The sequence below is a fragment of the Macaca thibetana genome, chromosome 2, assembly GCF_024542745.1.
Source record: "Macaca thibetana thibetana isolate TM-01 chromosome 2, ASM2454274v1, whole genome shotgun sequence".
In the NCBI taxonomy this organism is placed as follows: domain Eukaryota; kingdom Metazoa; phylum Chordata; class Mammalia; order Primates; family Cercopithecidae; genus Macaca; species Macaca thibetana.
In genome coordinates, this window is record NC_065579.1 from 51,640,241 (window position 1) to 51,654,692 (window position 14,452).

The 14,452-nt window shown below is 39.1% G+C and overlaps 1 protein-coding gene and 1 pseudogene across 5 annotated transcripts in view; one reads left to right on the forward strand and one right to left on the reverse strand.

Moving 5' to 3' along the window:
* HPS3 (HPS3 biogenesis of lysosomal organelles complex 2 subunit 1) overlaps positions 1–14,452 on the forward strand; it is a 44,039-nt gene that overhangs the window by 15,287 nt on the left and 14,300 nt on the right. For all 4 annotated transcript variants that reach the window (XM_050778212.1, XM_050778214.1, XM_050778213.1 and 1 more), the window contains 5 exons: positions 1,090–1,282; positions 7,180–7,261; positions 10,030–10,184; positions 11,612–11,720; positions 13,824–14,005. In XM_050778212.1, coding sequence (XP_050634169.1) covers positions 1,090–1,282; positions 7,180–7,261; positions 10,030–10,184; positions 11,612–11,720; positions 13,824–14,005 — 721 coding nt within the window. The remainder of the gene's footprint in view (positions 1–1,089; positions 1,283–7,179; positions 7,262–10,029; positions 10,185–11,611; positions 11,721–13,823; positions 14,006–14,452) is intronic.
* On the reverse strand, positions 3,734–4,781 carry LOC126947501 (non-histone chromosomal protein HMG-17-like; annotated as a pseudogene). Its single transcript, XR_007723105.1, has one exon. The product of XR_007723105.1 is annotated as a non-histone chromosomal protein HMG-17-like (transcript).

The window sequence follows — 14,452 nt, forward strand, 5'->3', positions numbered from 1 at the left end:
CCTGTAGTCCCAGCTACTTGGGAGGCGGGAGAATCGCTTGAACCCAGGAGGCGGAGGTTGCAGTGAGCCGAGATCACGCCACTGCACTCCAGTCTGGGTAACAGAGTGAGACTGTCTCAAAAAAAAAAAAAAATTTTTTTGTTGATACCAACAGATATCCAATAAGTGTTCACATGTCTCTGATTGACTAAAAAACTTCTACAATTCATTTGTTTGAATCCTGTTCCAAATAAAGTTCATATATTACAATTGATTGCTATGTCTTTTAAGGCTCTTTTAATATCTAGGCTTTCCCTCCTCTCTTTTCTTTGCATCTTATTTAACAAGAAATTAGACTCTTTACTATAAAATTTCCCACAATCTGAATTTTGCTAATTGAATCCTTACAGTGTCATTTAACATATTTCTCTGTCCACCGTATTTCCATGTGAGTTGGTAGATGGAAATGTATGCTGTTTACTTTGGTAGCCATTGATCACATACTGCTATTAAGTACTTGAAATATGACTAGTCTGAATTGAGATATGGCATAAGTATAAAATACCCACTAGATTTTGAAGACATAGTACAAAAATGTATATAATATCTCATTAATTTTTTTGTTTATTGCTTCTTGAAATGGTAATATTTTTGATATGTTCGGTTAATACAATATTATTAAAATTTTAGCTGTTTCTTTTTACTTTTTAAAATGCGATTACTAGAAATCTTTAAATTACAGATGTGGCTCACATATTTCTATCAACATTGCCGGTCTATCCTCAAGGCTTGCTCAGATTATTTTTTATTATTGTTATTATTTTGAAACACAAGTAGTTTTGAGCTCTGCCAGTGGACTCTTTTTGTGATGTTAACAGCCATTGATGATCATTACTTAGATCTGTTAATTTAGTAGGGGTTGTACAATGTTGATATTCTAATTATATTACTCCTTTTTTATTTCTTGTCAGCATTCTTCTATAAAGAGCGACTTCCCCTTTGCAACTCTTTGGTTACCCGCTGATACAGTTTGCATAGCAAAGTCAACATATGATTATTTCCCCCTTTACTGGTTTCATGGTGTTTTATTTTTTTCATTTTTGCATGCAGGTTCTCTTACTTCTGATGGAAAAAATTTGTCTCAGGAAAAAGAGTTGCTGAGTCTCTTTTGCTTTTTCTCCTTACCTCATGTGGGCTATCTCTACATGGTTGTGAAATCTGTTGAATTGATGTCAGTCTACCAGTATCCTGAGAAGTCTCAGCAGGCAGTACTCACGCCACAATTTTTGCACGTCATTACAAGGTACTGTTACAGGGTCACTTGCTGGCCTGTGAGTCACTTATTTGTAAATTTTTGAGGTACTGCCTAAATCTGTAAGAATTTTGTGAACTAGCAGAGAGTACTCTAAATGCATGAGTTACATGTCATTGCAAGTCCGTCTTTTGATGACCCATACCTGCCTTTTGAATGTCAAAGATTTAGACCCTGGTTTTCTCTTTGTTTTGTTTCCTTAGACTGAATGGGATCCCTGTAAAGAAGTATAAGGTTCTTCATAAAGGAAGACTTTCATAGGGAATTTTAATGAAAAGTCAATGCAGCCAGTCAGAGTGTCTCTTTATGTTTCTTTTTAGATTTCCTAATTTTTTTTTCTCACTGCTACCATATTTTTCTAGTATAAATTGAGTTATTTTGTAATAGTTTAGAACTGTGAAGGGGCCAGAGAGATGATCTTATTCTCTCCCTGATTGGCACAGATAGGGAAGTAGTTACAGAGAGGTTAGAATTGGTCAAAGTCACGTGCTATTTGGTGGCAGATGTGTTGAGTTGCCTTCCCCTGTTATGCTGGCATGTAAACTGGGTTCACAAGCAGTAGCTTGATTTCATTTCCTTTTAATCTCAGCAGCATATGATGGTTTTGGTTCTATTTCCTGTTTTTTGAGCTTAGATTATGTTCAGGGCACTTCGTTGTGTCCTCTGACCAAGCAACTGTGAATAAGATACACCAACCACTTTCTAAAACAACAATAGAAGAGAAAGAGAGACATACAAGAGTCATAGACACTGGGAGATTTGTGAAAAATGTCTTAAGACCTCATGAAAGTGCCATTGACATTGGGAGGAAGGAAATTACTTCTGGCTAAGTTGTATGGGGAAGTTGTAGATAGCTGATTGTGTTTGAAGTGAAGCATGAAAGCTAGCTAGAATTTTGGTAGATGAAGATGGAAAGAGATGTGCATTATAGATTGAAGGAAGACTATAAACAAAAACTGTATCAAGTTTTTAGGAACATCCAAATGTTAATTGCACAGGACAGAGATCCCCCCACCACTGAGTGGTAGTATCAGAATCTCTAGCAGGTGCTGGAGCTTCCAAACTGCATAGAACCAATCTGGAGATTCTGATATCCACTCTTAGTGGTTGTACTCCCTTCTCCACCTGATTTCTGGCTTAAGGAGAAATGCTGCCCTTGGCAGTGTGTTTCTTAAGTGAACAATGTGGAGGTAGCTAGTCTTTCCAATGTCCAAAGTGTTGGGTAGTGATGTTCTTTAAATATGAAGAAGCTGAAAAGTAGACAGGTGGTGGAAACTGCTTGAGAGAGAGCTCAAGGATTTGAAAATTAAACTAAGGACTTTTAAAGTTTTAACCAGATAAAGTAATATGATCAGAACATTTTAGGAAAATTAATGGTGGCTGTGGTGGAAGGTGGATTGAACATAGATAAATAAACTATTGGAATAGTTCAGGCAAAGATATTAAGGGGCGGTATTCAGGCAGGGTAGTGGTAATGAAAGGAGAAGGGAGGATGGATGGGAGAGGCTTCAGTGGGAAAGTTAAAAGACTTGTCTGATGGGATAATGGGGATGTAGGAGGCATGAAAAATCCCACCATGGTTTTGTCTGCTTTTATGAAACACTGGAGGCTGGTGAAATGTGGGGCAAAAGAGATGTTTGGTTTAGACATTTGAGTTTGAAATGCTTATAGATTATCGAGAGAATGCTAAGTAGACTTTTGGACACATAGAACTGTAGATTAGGGTAAAGAGGAAAGCTTAGAAGTTTTATTACCACCAACAAAACAGTTGATTATTAAAGTAGTGAGAGTGTATATAGAGAGTGAAAAGTTATTAAAGAATTAAACTCTGGTGAAGGTCTTACTCAGTAAGCAAGAGGAGAAAGATGAAAATTTTTAAGGATGCAGAAGAATCTAGGAAACTATACCATCTCAGAAACAATGGAAAAAGAAAGGGAAGAGGAAGGAATAAAAATACTGATTTCTGTCCCATCATATAGATGTAAAAGACTATCCATCTTTTTCCCATCTGATTGCATATACTTGAAGTACACTGAGAATTTAGTGAGTGGACCCACTAAATCTATTGCCCCATCTGTCTTATTTATAAGTTATGTACAAGTTTGGAGTGTAGAGTCCTGAAAGCATTATATTATGAGTTTGAATGGACTTTTAATTCGTGCATTTTGACTGCCTCCAGATAGGAAATTTTTGAGCTTATTATCAGCACTAAAGGAGACTGACATCATTAACTTGACTGTGAAACCATTAGACATTAGAATAGCAGTTGTTTTATGTACATTCAGATTCTTTTTTTTTTTTTTTTTCCAAACCAAGCTGTATCCAGCTTTATTAAAGATACTTTCCATAAACAATCATGGTATTTCAGGCAGGACATGGGCAGACAATCATTAATAGTATACAACAACTTTCGAACTCCCTTCTTCAATGGATTGCCAAAAATCAGAAAGCCACTATAAAACCCAATGAAGTCTTCATCTCATGCTCTGAACAGGGAAAGTTTAGAGTGAGGGTTAACATTTCACATTTAGCATGTTGTTTAACAACTTTTCACAAGCTGACCCTGACTTTCAGGAAGTGAAATGAAAATGGCAGAATTTACCTGAAGATCCACAATCTAGAAATGGAACCACTGCTGTTTTGACAGGTGCCATCTCAGTGGCATCACTGGAAAGTCCAGATTGCCGGACACACTGGTAACCAATGACTAGGGGTTAGTTCTCAACAGATGTCTGGGCTTAAGGGAGTTAAGTCTATGCTGAAAGATGGAAAGGGAGAAGAGGACATAAAAACAAATTTGTTTTTCCATACCACAAGGCTTTTGTGCCAAGGTGGCCATGTGTGTCAAAGTCAGGGAATCCCTCCTCCTGGGAGCCAAGAGGAAGTCTCTCAAAACTAGAAGGGAAAGGTGTTTTCCCCACATTAATCCAGCTTTGGAGACATTCTGTTAGGGACATATGCCCCTTCCCCCAAAGACAACAATGAAGTGTTCTGTGTGCTGACAACATAGCTTAAAAAAAAAAAAAAAAAAGTAAAACAAAATTCTGCATTTTTATAAAACTTGATAAAAAATAGTATTTCAAACTGTACAGTCACCAGAAGTACACAGTTATCAAAAATGCACACACTTCAAATGGCATCTCCAGCACCTTCAGCTTTCTGTGCCTGCTCTGTTTGGCATCTCCGTTTTCTGCAGGGTTTTCCCCTCCTTGCCAGCATCAGCTTTTCCCTTTTTCCCTTTGGGTACCTTCTCTCCCTTCTTTGCAGGGGCCTTTTTAGGCTTGGGCTCTGGCTTTGGAGGAGCAGACAACCTCGCGGATCTTCTCTGTGGTTCGTCCTTCACCTTGGCTTTATCTCCTTTAGCGTCCCCTTCAGCCTTTCTCTTGGGCATGGTGGGGAAGGCAGTGGGACGTAGGTGCTGGACGCGGGATGCAGCGCGCGCAGACTTTGGTCGGTCCAGGGGTCGTTCTTGCCTCTTCTTCACACTGCTCTACATTCAGATTCGCAGCGCGCGCAGACTTTGGTCGGTCCAGGGGTCGTTCTTGCCTCTTCTTCACACTGCTCTACATTCAGATTCTTAATAAGAATCTCCACTCCTGTTTTTCAAATCAAATCGGAGTTTCGCTTTTGTTGCCCAAGCTGGAGTGCAATGGTACGGTCTCAGCTCACTGCAACCTCTGCCTCCGGGGTGTAAGCGATTCTCCTGCCTCAGCCTCCCAAGTTGCTGTGATTATAGGCACCTGCCACCATGCCTGACTAATTTTTTTGTATTTTTAGTAGAGATGGGGTTTCACCATGTTGGCCAAGCTGGTCTCCAGCTCCTGACCTCAGATGATCCACCCGCCACGGCCTCCCAGAGTGCTGGGATTACAGATGTGAGCTACTGCGCCTGGCCCATCTTTTTTATTTTACCCAATAGATAAATGTTTCAAAATCGCTTGTCCCGTAAGGTGGTCTTGAAAAGTTTCTTGAAGATTGGTATACGCCCAAAGAAATCGATAGAGATTTTTTAAGAAGCAAAGAACAAAATAAAATCATGTCAAATGCCAACTTTATAGAAATATGTAAGTAGGAAAGCCCCCCATGAAATCCTTTTCTCCCAGAGTTAAGCACATCAAGACTTCTTTTTTTTTTGAGATGGAGTCTCGCTGTGTCGCCCAGGCTGGAGTGCAGTGGTATGACTCAGCTCACTGCAACCTCCATCTCCCTGGTTCAAGCAGTTCCCCTGCCTCAGCCTCCTGAGTAGCTGGGATTACAGGCGCCTGCCACCACGCCTAGCTAATTTTTTTGTATTTTTAGTAGAGGCAGGGTTTCACCATGTTGGCCAGACTGGTCTCAAACTCCTGACCTCAGGCAATTCACCCACCTCAGCCTCCCAAAGTGCTGGGATTACAGGCGTGAGCCACTGTGCCTGGCCATGTGGTTTTTTTTTTTTTTTTTTTTTTTTTTTGTATTTTTAGTAGAGACAAGGTTTCACCGTGTTAGCAAGGGTGGTCTCGATCTCCTGACCTCGTGATCCACCCGCCTCAGACTCCCAAAGTGCTGGGATTACAGGGTTGAGCCACCATGCCCAGCCGAAACCCTGCCTTTTTATCTCTAGAATCTAAAGGTCATTTGTTTTTGTGGTCATAGCTATTCTCAACTGTCCTTCTGGTCCCACTGCAGGTGCTTTTTTGCTTCCCTCTCTCTCAGTTTACTTCCCAAGGTTGCTAACTGTACTCCAGATTTGTAAATGGTGGTGCTACCGTCCTAGTTATTGTCAGGACTCCAGGAGTCATTTCCTAGAACTTTGCAGAGATAGAGATTGCAGTGGACTGAGGCTGAAGTGGAAGCACCAGCAGATGGAGAGAGGCCTGACTACCTCTTAAAATGTGCTAAGTCTCCTAACTAAAAATATCAGAATGCCTTTCTTTTTGAGGAATTTTTTTAAGTTTAATATTACTGTTAGGTTTGCTTTAGTCCTTTTTTTTATTTTAAAGAGTTCATTTTTGCTTCTCCCACTTTATAGTTTTTTTGTAAAAAGGGAGGGAGAAAGAAGGAATAAAAATATTAATTTCTGTCCCATCACATAATGGGACAGAAATATACATCATTGTATAGCAATTTCTAAGTTAATTAACTGTTTTTAATGTCAATATTCGAGGGTTGACCTCGATGACAACCAGGCACTTACTGTGGAGTCCCTAGGTCCTTCTTGTATGCAGAAGCAGCCTGGAGTTGTGGAAAGAGGTAGAGGAGTGTGAGGGGTCAGGAGACCTGGGATCTAATTGGCTGTACTCTCCAGAGAGGCGGTGGACCAGTCATGAACCTTTCATGCCCCAATCTTTAAAACAAGCTGCTGGACTAGGTAATTCTGAAGATGCCTTTAGATGGTCTCTCATTTTCAATTTGACCATTGGATTTGAGTTTGCATAGTCTATGTTGTCCAACATAATCCAGGTTGGATTTCATCATGAGGTGGGTGAGGAAGAACAACAGTTAAGAAATGGGTTTTAATCTTGGTTTTGATAGACACCTTTCTGTACCTTGGGCAGGTACTGGGGGCATCATTTGTCTGTAAAATGAAGATATTGACCCAGTTCCATGGTTCCTAACTATAGATGCACATCAGAGTCACATACGGAGTTTTGTAGAAATATACACGTCTAGATTCAGCCCCTAGAGATTGCGATTCACTGGGGGTGTTATGGGGACCAGTTGTATATTTTTAAAAACCACAGGGATTCTGAGGCATTCCTCTTACTGAGAAGCAGTTTACCTTGGCAATATTTGATAGATACTTGACTGCCACCCCTGCCATTGGCGTGTTTGCCTGTGAAACCCTCCCTGGTGCGGGTATGTTGGTTCTTGGCCTCACTTTGCTCAGCAGCCTGGTTCTTCCTCCTCAGTAACAACCTGCAGTGTTTCACTGTACGGTGCAGTGCGGCGGCAGCTCGTGAGGAGGACCCGTACATGGACACCACCCTGAAGGTAAGAACTGGCTTATGAAGACAGTGAAACCTTACGATCACAAAGGAGCACATGAATACTCGTAGATTTGCTCTCAGACCTAAGCTAGGCAAGAACGAAAGAGCTTAAGGTTGTCTAATGTATTGAATTAGAACTTTTGGATATAAAATAGTAAGGATTTTGTGATTCATGGCTTAGTTGACAGTTTTTAAGATTGCTTTGCAAACATTTCACTCTGAATTGATTTAGTGCATAGTTTTTAAAGTTTGGTAAAGAATATAAAAAGTGTGAACTGAGAGCAGTTCACAACTATAGTATACTACAATTTTATTTTTTATTTTTTTATTTTTAACTTTTAATTTTTTCGATTCAGGGTCTTGCTCTATCACCCAGGCTGGAGGGCAGTGGCACAATCATAGCTCACTGCAGCCTCGAACTCTTTGACTCAAGTGATCCTGCCACCCCAGCCCCTCAGGTAGCTGGGACTACAGGTGTGCACCACCATGCCCTGCTCATTTCTTTTGTATTATTATTATTATTATTATTATTATTATTATTATTATTGCAGAGATGGGGTTTTGCTATGTCGCCCAGGCTAGTCTTGAACTTCTGGGCCCAAGTGATCTGCCTGCCTCAGCCTCCCAAAATGGTGGGATTACAGGCATGAGCCACCATGCTTGGAGCAATTGTATTTTATTAAATGGAAATATAGGTGGCAGTTTTACAGAGCTGTTAACAAAACAGTCCAGAAATCAACATACTTAAGAGCACAAAATTGAATACAATGCATTAAAATGATTTGTTTATACTATTATCAGCTATGCCTGTAATTCTGTATTTTATAAGCCTTTGATAACCTTCTATACTTAATCTATGAGTTAATGGATATGGTAGATCAGTAATCTCATTTTTAGTGTGAAGTAAAGTGCTTGGTCTCTAAAAAAATCCTCTTGACCACAAAATAAATGTAGGCATTATTATGTTGAGATTCTGTGTTTTCTGACTTTGAATTTCTGTTCTCAGAAATATGCTGATCATGTACATTATATTCACCTGTGTTATTTTACTTCTGAAATATAAGCTAGTTGAATTGGCTGTTTGTTAGGAATATACATGCTGCAAGAAGCTCCCAAATCATGATGCTCTGCATTTCAAAAATTGGTTTATATCTGTCTGGAAACTGGAATACCTTTTTCCAGAAAAATAAGCCTTCAATAATGATGGTTGTTTTAACAAACCAGCCCCGACACAGTGCCTAATGTGTCTGAGATACTCTTTCACAGTCACTGTCGCCCAAATTGTGTCATATGATAGTGTTTTATGGAAAGCATGGTCTCTGAGTTCCTAGTGACCCTTTTTAATGGCCTGCCTGTGGTTTTCTGTTGCTGACCAGGCTTACTGCCTGCTCTCAGCCTCTTGGGAAACCAGAACCACAGATTTCCTGTGCCTTTGTCTGTGTAAGATACACACATGGCCTTTTTGAGAGATTATTTTAAAATCAGGATTATTTCCTTTGTAAAAATAGAAAAGTAACAGATTAAAAAAGTAAAACTTCCATTCTTTGTCCTCTTCTTTTCCCTCCTTGCCTTTTCAAACCTCAGAAAGACATAGGCTTATATAGGGGTGATGGTGTGATTTAAAGTACCTTATAGATTGAAGTAGGATCAATGTACATTTGGAAAAAAAAAAATTCCATGTATTTTCAGAGTCTTATAAAAGCAGAACGAAGGAACAAGGAAGAGACAAAGGGGAGGGATAAGGAGAGGTGGGCGTCTGGTGGGGGTATGCTGCCCTTGAGGCCTGTGGAGGTAGGAGGGAGAAGGGATGATCACACCTCACGGTTGCTCCTTTCCTGCGACTCCACCAGTTCTGAAGCCCTAGGTGCCAGTTAAACAAGCACACGTTTAGCCCACCTGCCGACTCAGGCTTTGGAGCTGTGACATCTGGAAAAAGTTTCACAACCTCAGAGTCTGGTTGAAAGTGCATGTGGTCTGTCTCCTTTTCCTCTGAGATTCTGGCTGCTCAGCACTAGCCAAGCCACCTGAACTATTTTTACATGGAGGTACCAGTGAAGATGACCTCAGAATCAAAACAGCATGCATGGACAAGAAGGCAGGGTCCTGGCAGCATGCCAGAATAGAGCTCTTCCATTAGTTTTCTTATTCGTTCTACTTGAATTGATGGTCCTTTACAAGAGCAAAAGGCTAGCTCCTCTAGTTTATCTGACATGTTCCAGTCTGTCAGCCATTCCATGCACTGTTCATACCTAATAGACTAACAGTCAGGGGCCATCGGAACTTACAAGCATTTCTTTCACACACACATCCACAAAGAAACCATTTTATGTACTCTGCATGCAGTAGAATGTCCTTTCATAGTGTCTGGTTTTGCCTAAAAACCCCATTTCGGCATACCCCTAACCATCCTGCTAGTAGTAGGGGTTTCCCTGGGTGGCAGGGTACCAGCTTCCTCTCTTGGAGGTATCTGTGGGGCGCACACAGAAGTTCCTGCAGCTGTAGGACCCTGTTTCCACATTTATTCAATCAGTAAATAACTGAGTTTGTTGACTGAGTAGCTCATATAGAATGCGCTATTGGTTACATAGGTTTAGATAACCTCCTCTGTTAAGAATAGGCATTTGGATTGTTTTTTTGTTTATTTGTTTTTTGGTGGTGGTGGGTATGGGATGGCGGCAGCAGGAGATTTTATCAAATAAACTGACTGATTTTTGAAGATTGAAGTGCATGTACCTTTATTTCTTGCTTAAATTTGTGGTTTTCCTTTACTAGGCTTGCCCACCTGTTAGTATGGATGTCTGTGCTTTAAGAATACAGCTTTTCATAGGCTTGAAAGCCATCTGTCACTTTAAAAACCACATCATACTTTTGACTAAAGCAGACCCTGAGGCCATTCCAGAGAGAAGACAGTCACCCAAGAGGCTTCTGTAAGCATCCCCTTGCCCCAGGCATTCCTGCCAGTTTCTGGAATGAATTGTAACTGGTATATTTTGTGTTTATCTTTTTTTAAATCGTAACTTGGAATGATCAAATGGCTTTTTTATGGTAGTCTTTTTCCAGAGAAAGAAAAGGTTCTAACAATTTCTGTAATACACTTTATAACTGACCTGGGAACTTTTAGGAGAAAATGGATTATAAAATAGTTTCAGTAAAAATCAAAGCTGTTTTAGATTAGTTAAAGGACATGCTTTTCTGTGTAATTAATGGGAAAGACTGAGCCTGTAATACTAATTGAAACTATAGGAGTTTTTACTGTCTTTCTTCTTTGACCCTTTCAGTAGTTACATTTTTATCTAAAATTATTTTCTGATATTACAAAAGAAATTAATAATGTATGTTTTACCTTAAAGCACATTTATGATCTATAGATATGCGATCTATCTGAAAATAAAGTTGTATTTTGATAACATTCATCTCTTGTTATCTGTTAGGTTTCTGCTTTCCCATTGTTTAGAATAGAATGCTTAATTCCAGACTAGTTATGCTTCTATTTGATGTTTTCTTACTTAGTGGTAGAGAATGCAATCTAACTTCTCTAAGGAAAATCTAATCAAGAAAGAAATCTCTTCAGGGAGTGAAGCATATAGTGTATGTCATATCAAACATAGGTTACTTTTAACATGGATTTTTACTTTTTCAAATTGTTAGTGGCTATGCTTTGTTGCATCAATAGGAATCAGAGGGGGACTTTGGTAACTGATCACTTTGAGTGTACACAGAGTATGGGGCTTACTGATCCTAAAAGCTTTCTGGCGAGAGGAAAAGCAGTTTGTAGTCTTGCACATTTGATATAACTTTTTAAATGAGCTTTTAAAAATTCTAATTCATTTGATAAACAATTTTAAAAGATTATACACTAAAGAAAATGCATCACATAGTGAAAGCAAGAGATAAGATAGTGCTTTAAGCAAACTTAACAGTTTTATGTGTCTTTATCATATTCTCAGCAGCCATGATGTTGCTTCTGCTTAGATTTGTGGCTTAGGGCATGCTAGATTCGTGAAAGTCAAATGCAGAAACAAGCCTGGGCATGGGGACTTCCACAGTCAAGGATATTTTCCTTTTGACAGGGACTTGCCTGTTCTTTGAACTTATTGCTCATTTGAGAATACTTGTGGAGTGAATTGGAAGCAGTTGGTTTATCATTACATGAAAATTACAGAATATTAAATGCAGTTAGCCTATGTAGTATTATGAACTAATATTCCATAACAATAGAGTGTACAGTTAATCACTTAAGAAGATAGTAAATGAAAATGATTTTATAGTTATTTTATATCCAATATTTACCATTTGCAACTACCATTTATTAATAATGTCATTTTAAAATTATTGTCCTTTGTTTTGCTTTTAGTTCTAGAAAAGATACCAGTGTTAAGATCAAAATACCTCCTGTAGCTGAGGCTGGGTGGAATTTGTATATTGTGAATACGATCTCACCAGTGCAACTGTACAAAGAGATGGTACTCTTTTCAAACTTCTGATTCTTGTTTGTAGATATTTAGACTGAAATTAATGATCAGAAATTGATTCTAATTATCATACATTCAGGATGCCACAGCCATTCAGCTTCCTGACTCTGTCTGACAGTGGAATGTGTCTCTCTCTCTGTGTCTTTATTTTTACAGCTTCTGACATCCAAGGGACCAGTAGAAATTCCCTTCACTAGAATAAGACTGCCTTATTCATACCCACTCTCCGAAGAAGATCGATTGGCCAATCTAAACGTAGTCTTTGACCTTAACTTTGAACCCTAGCAAAGATAGCTAAGAAATGGAGAAAAAAAAAAAATCTAGGATTGTGTATCCCTGTCCCACTCTTCTTATTTAGAAATGTTAGCAGATTGTCCCAGGGCACTACAGCTACTGCAGCATTGTCCTGGGGGGAGGGACCCAGAGGGAGCATCCTTATTCCTGATCTAAGAGTGACAGCTTCCTACTCCTCCCTGGCAATTATTTTAACTCTTTATTTTGAAACAATTTCAGACTTAAAGAAAAGTTACAAGAATAAGTATATTGTTCCGAACCCTTTGGGAGACTGAGGCAAGTGGGTTGCTTGAGGCCAGGAGTTCGAGACTAGCCTGGGTAACATAGTAAGATCCCATTTGTACAAAAAATAAAAAAATTAGCCAGTTTTGGTGGCACATACTTGTAGTCCTAGCTACTTGGGAAGCTAAGATGGGAAGATTACTTGAGCCTAGGAGTTCAAGGCTACAATGAGCTATGGTCGTACCACTGCATTCCAGCTTGGGTGACACAGCAAGACCCTGACTCTTTTGACTCTTTTTCAAAAAAGAATATTCTGTATATTCCCATTCCCCACACAGATTTCTCCACAGTCAACATTTTACCCTATTTGCTTCTCTCTCTCTCTTTTATGCACTCTGTGCTTTCTGTGCACACATGTATACGTACGCTGTTTTCTGATTCTTTGGGAGGTAAACTGCATACATCAGTCTTTTGCCCCTAAGTACTTCAGCATATATTTTCTAAGAATCAGGATACTCTCTTGGATACCACAATACAGTAGTATGTTTTAATACATTTAACATTGGCACAGTGCTTTATCTGGTTTGTTCAGAGTCTAATTCTGTCAGCTGACTCAGTGGCTTAATAGCATTCCCCCTCCTCCAGTTCAAGACCCAGTCTAGGATCAGGTAGTGTGTCTCTTTAGCCTCCTTGAATCTGGAATATTTCTATAGCCTTTCATTATATTTTATGACATGGATATTTTTGACAAATACAGTTTTCCCCTTTACTTTTTTTTGAGAGTACTGCTTATTTAGGGTTTGCTCTTTTTTTTAATGGTTAGATTCAGATTATGCATTTTCAGCCAGAATATTCATAGGTGATTTTTGTGTTAAGGGTATCACATCTGGAGGCACATGCTGTTCATCTGCCCCTCTTTGGTGATGTTAATTTTATCATCAGGTCAAGGTGTTGCCTGATTTGTCCCTGCCAATAATTTAATGCCAGTTATTATGTCAGCTGTGCCCTGTCTTTTCAGTCTTGCTTAATTGAAAGTCTTCATTTAGGTGATTTGACTGCTAGGGTCTGAATATACTGATTGAGTCAGATTAGCTAGTGATAATTTTTACGAGCCCTCTATGAGTTATGGAAATAGATGTAGTAAAGCCTAAACTTACAAATTGAAACTAAAATAGGGGAAGAATACTCAGTCTAAATTTGAGAGAGAATTAAATCATAATTTTTTAAGCTTAACTATTTCAAATATTAGTACGTTCACTAGTCTTATTGAGATAAAATTGTTGCTAAGTTTACAGTATTATTAGTATTACAGTATTATTTGGACCTCTCTAATGATTAGAGCTGTTTAACAAGGTATTATTTCTAATCATGTATGTATTAAACTGGCTCATAGATGATGGGAAAAAAGCCCTTCAGCTAAGCGCTTGTCAGAATGATACATAACTAGTTTGTTTACTTTTAGGGTTTAATATGTCCAAATGTTAACTTTACTAACAAAATATATAAATTATTTTAAGGACTGAGGAACTTTTGAGAGTCTCTCTTCAGCAACATTAGTGTTTGTCTTTTTTGTTTTAGATAGACTATAGCAATACCTATAAGACCGTCAAAACCCAGAGCTGCATTCACCTTCTCAGTGAGGCTCATCTGTTAGTGCGAGCTGCCCTGATGGATGCCAGTCAGCTGGAACCTGGAGAGAAGGCAGAGCTTTTGGAAGCATTTAAGGAAAGCTGTGGGCACCTTGGGGACTGTTACAGCAGGTGGGTGACACCTCTTGAAACCTTGTTACAGAAGCCATCTTGAACTTTGGGTGCACTTGTTAGCTTTTCCATCTCTGGTAGTTACCTGATAAATGGGGAGGTGGTTCATTTATTCACTTCTTCCACAAACATTTATTGAGCACATACTCTGTTAGATACTGTGCTAGGCTTCAACATACAAAAATGAATGTGACCCATTTCCTGCTCTCAAGGAGTCACAGTTTAGAAGATGAGCAGTAAGTCTCAAGTTTGTGATTTTCCCACTGTTTAACTTAGGGCTTTGACATTTTTCTCAGGCTTTGAAAATCCCTGACATAGCTGTATGACTAGTTTATTGTCTGCAGCTTAAGGGAGAGCTGCCAGTTGGACAGTCTTATGATTTTGATCTTAGTAGTCAGTGCTTTTATGATGTCAGAAAGGGACACTAGTATGAATAGTGTTTTTATT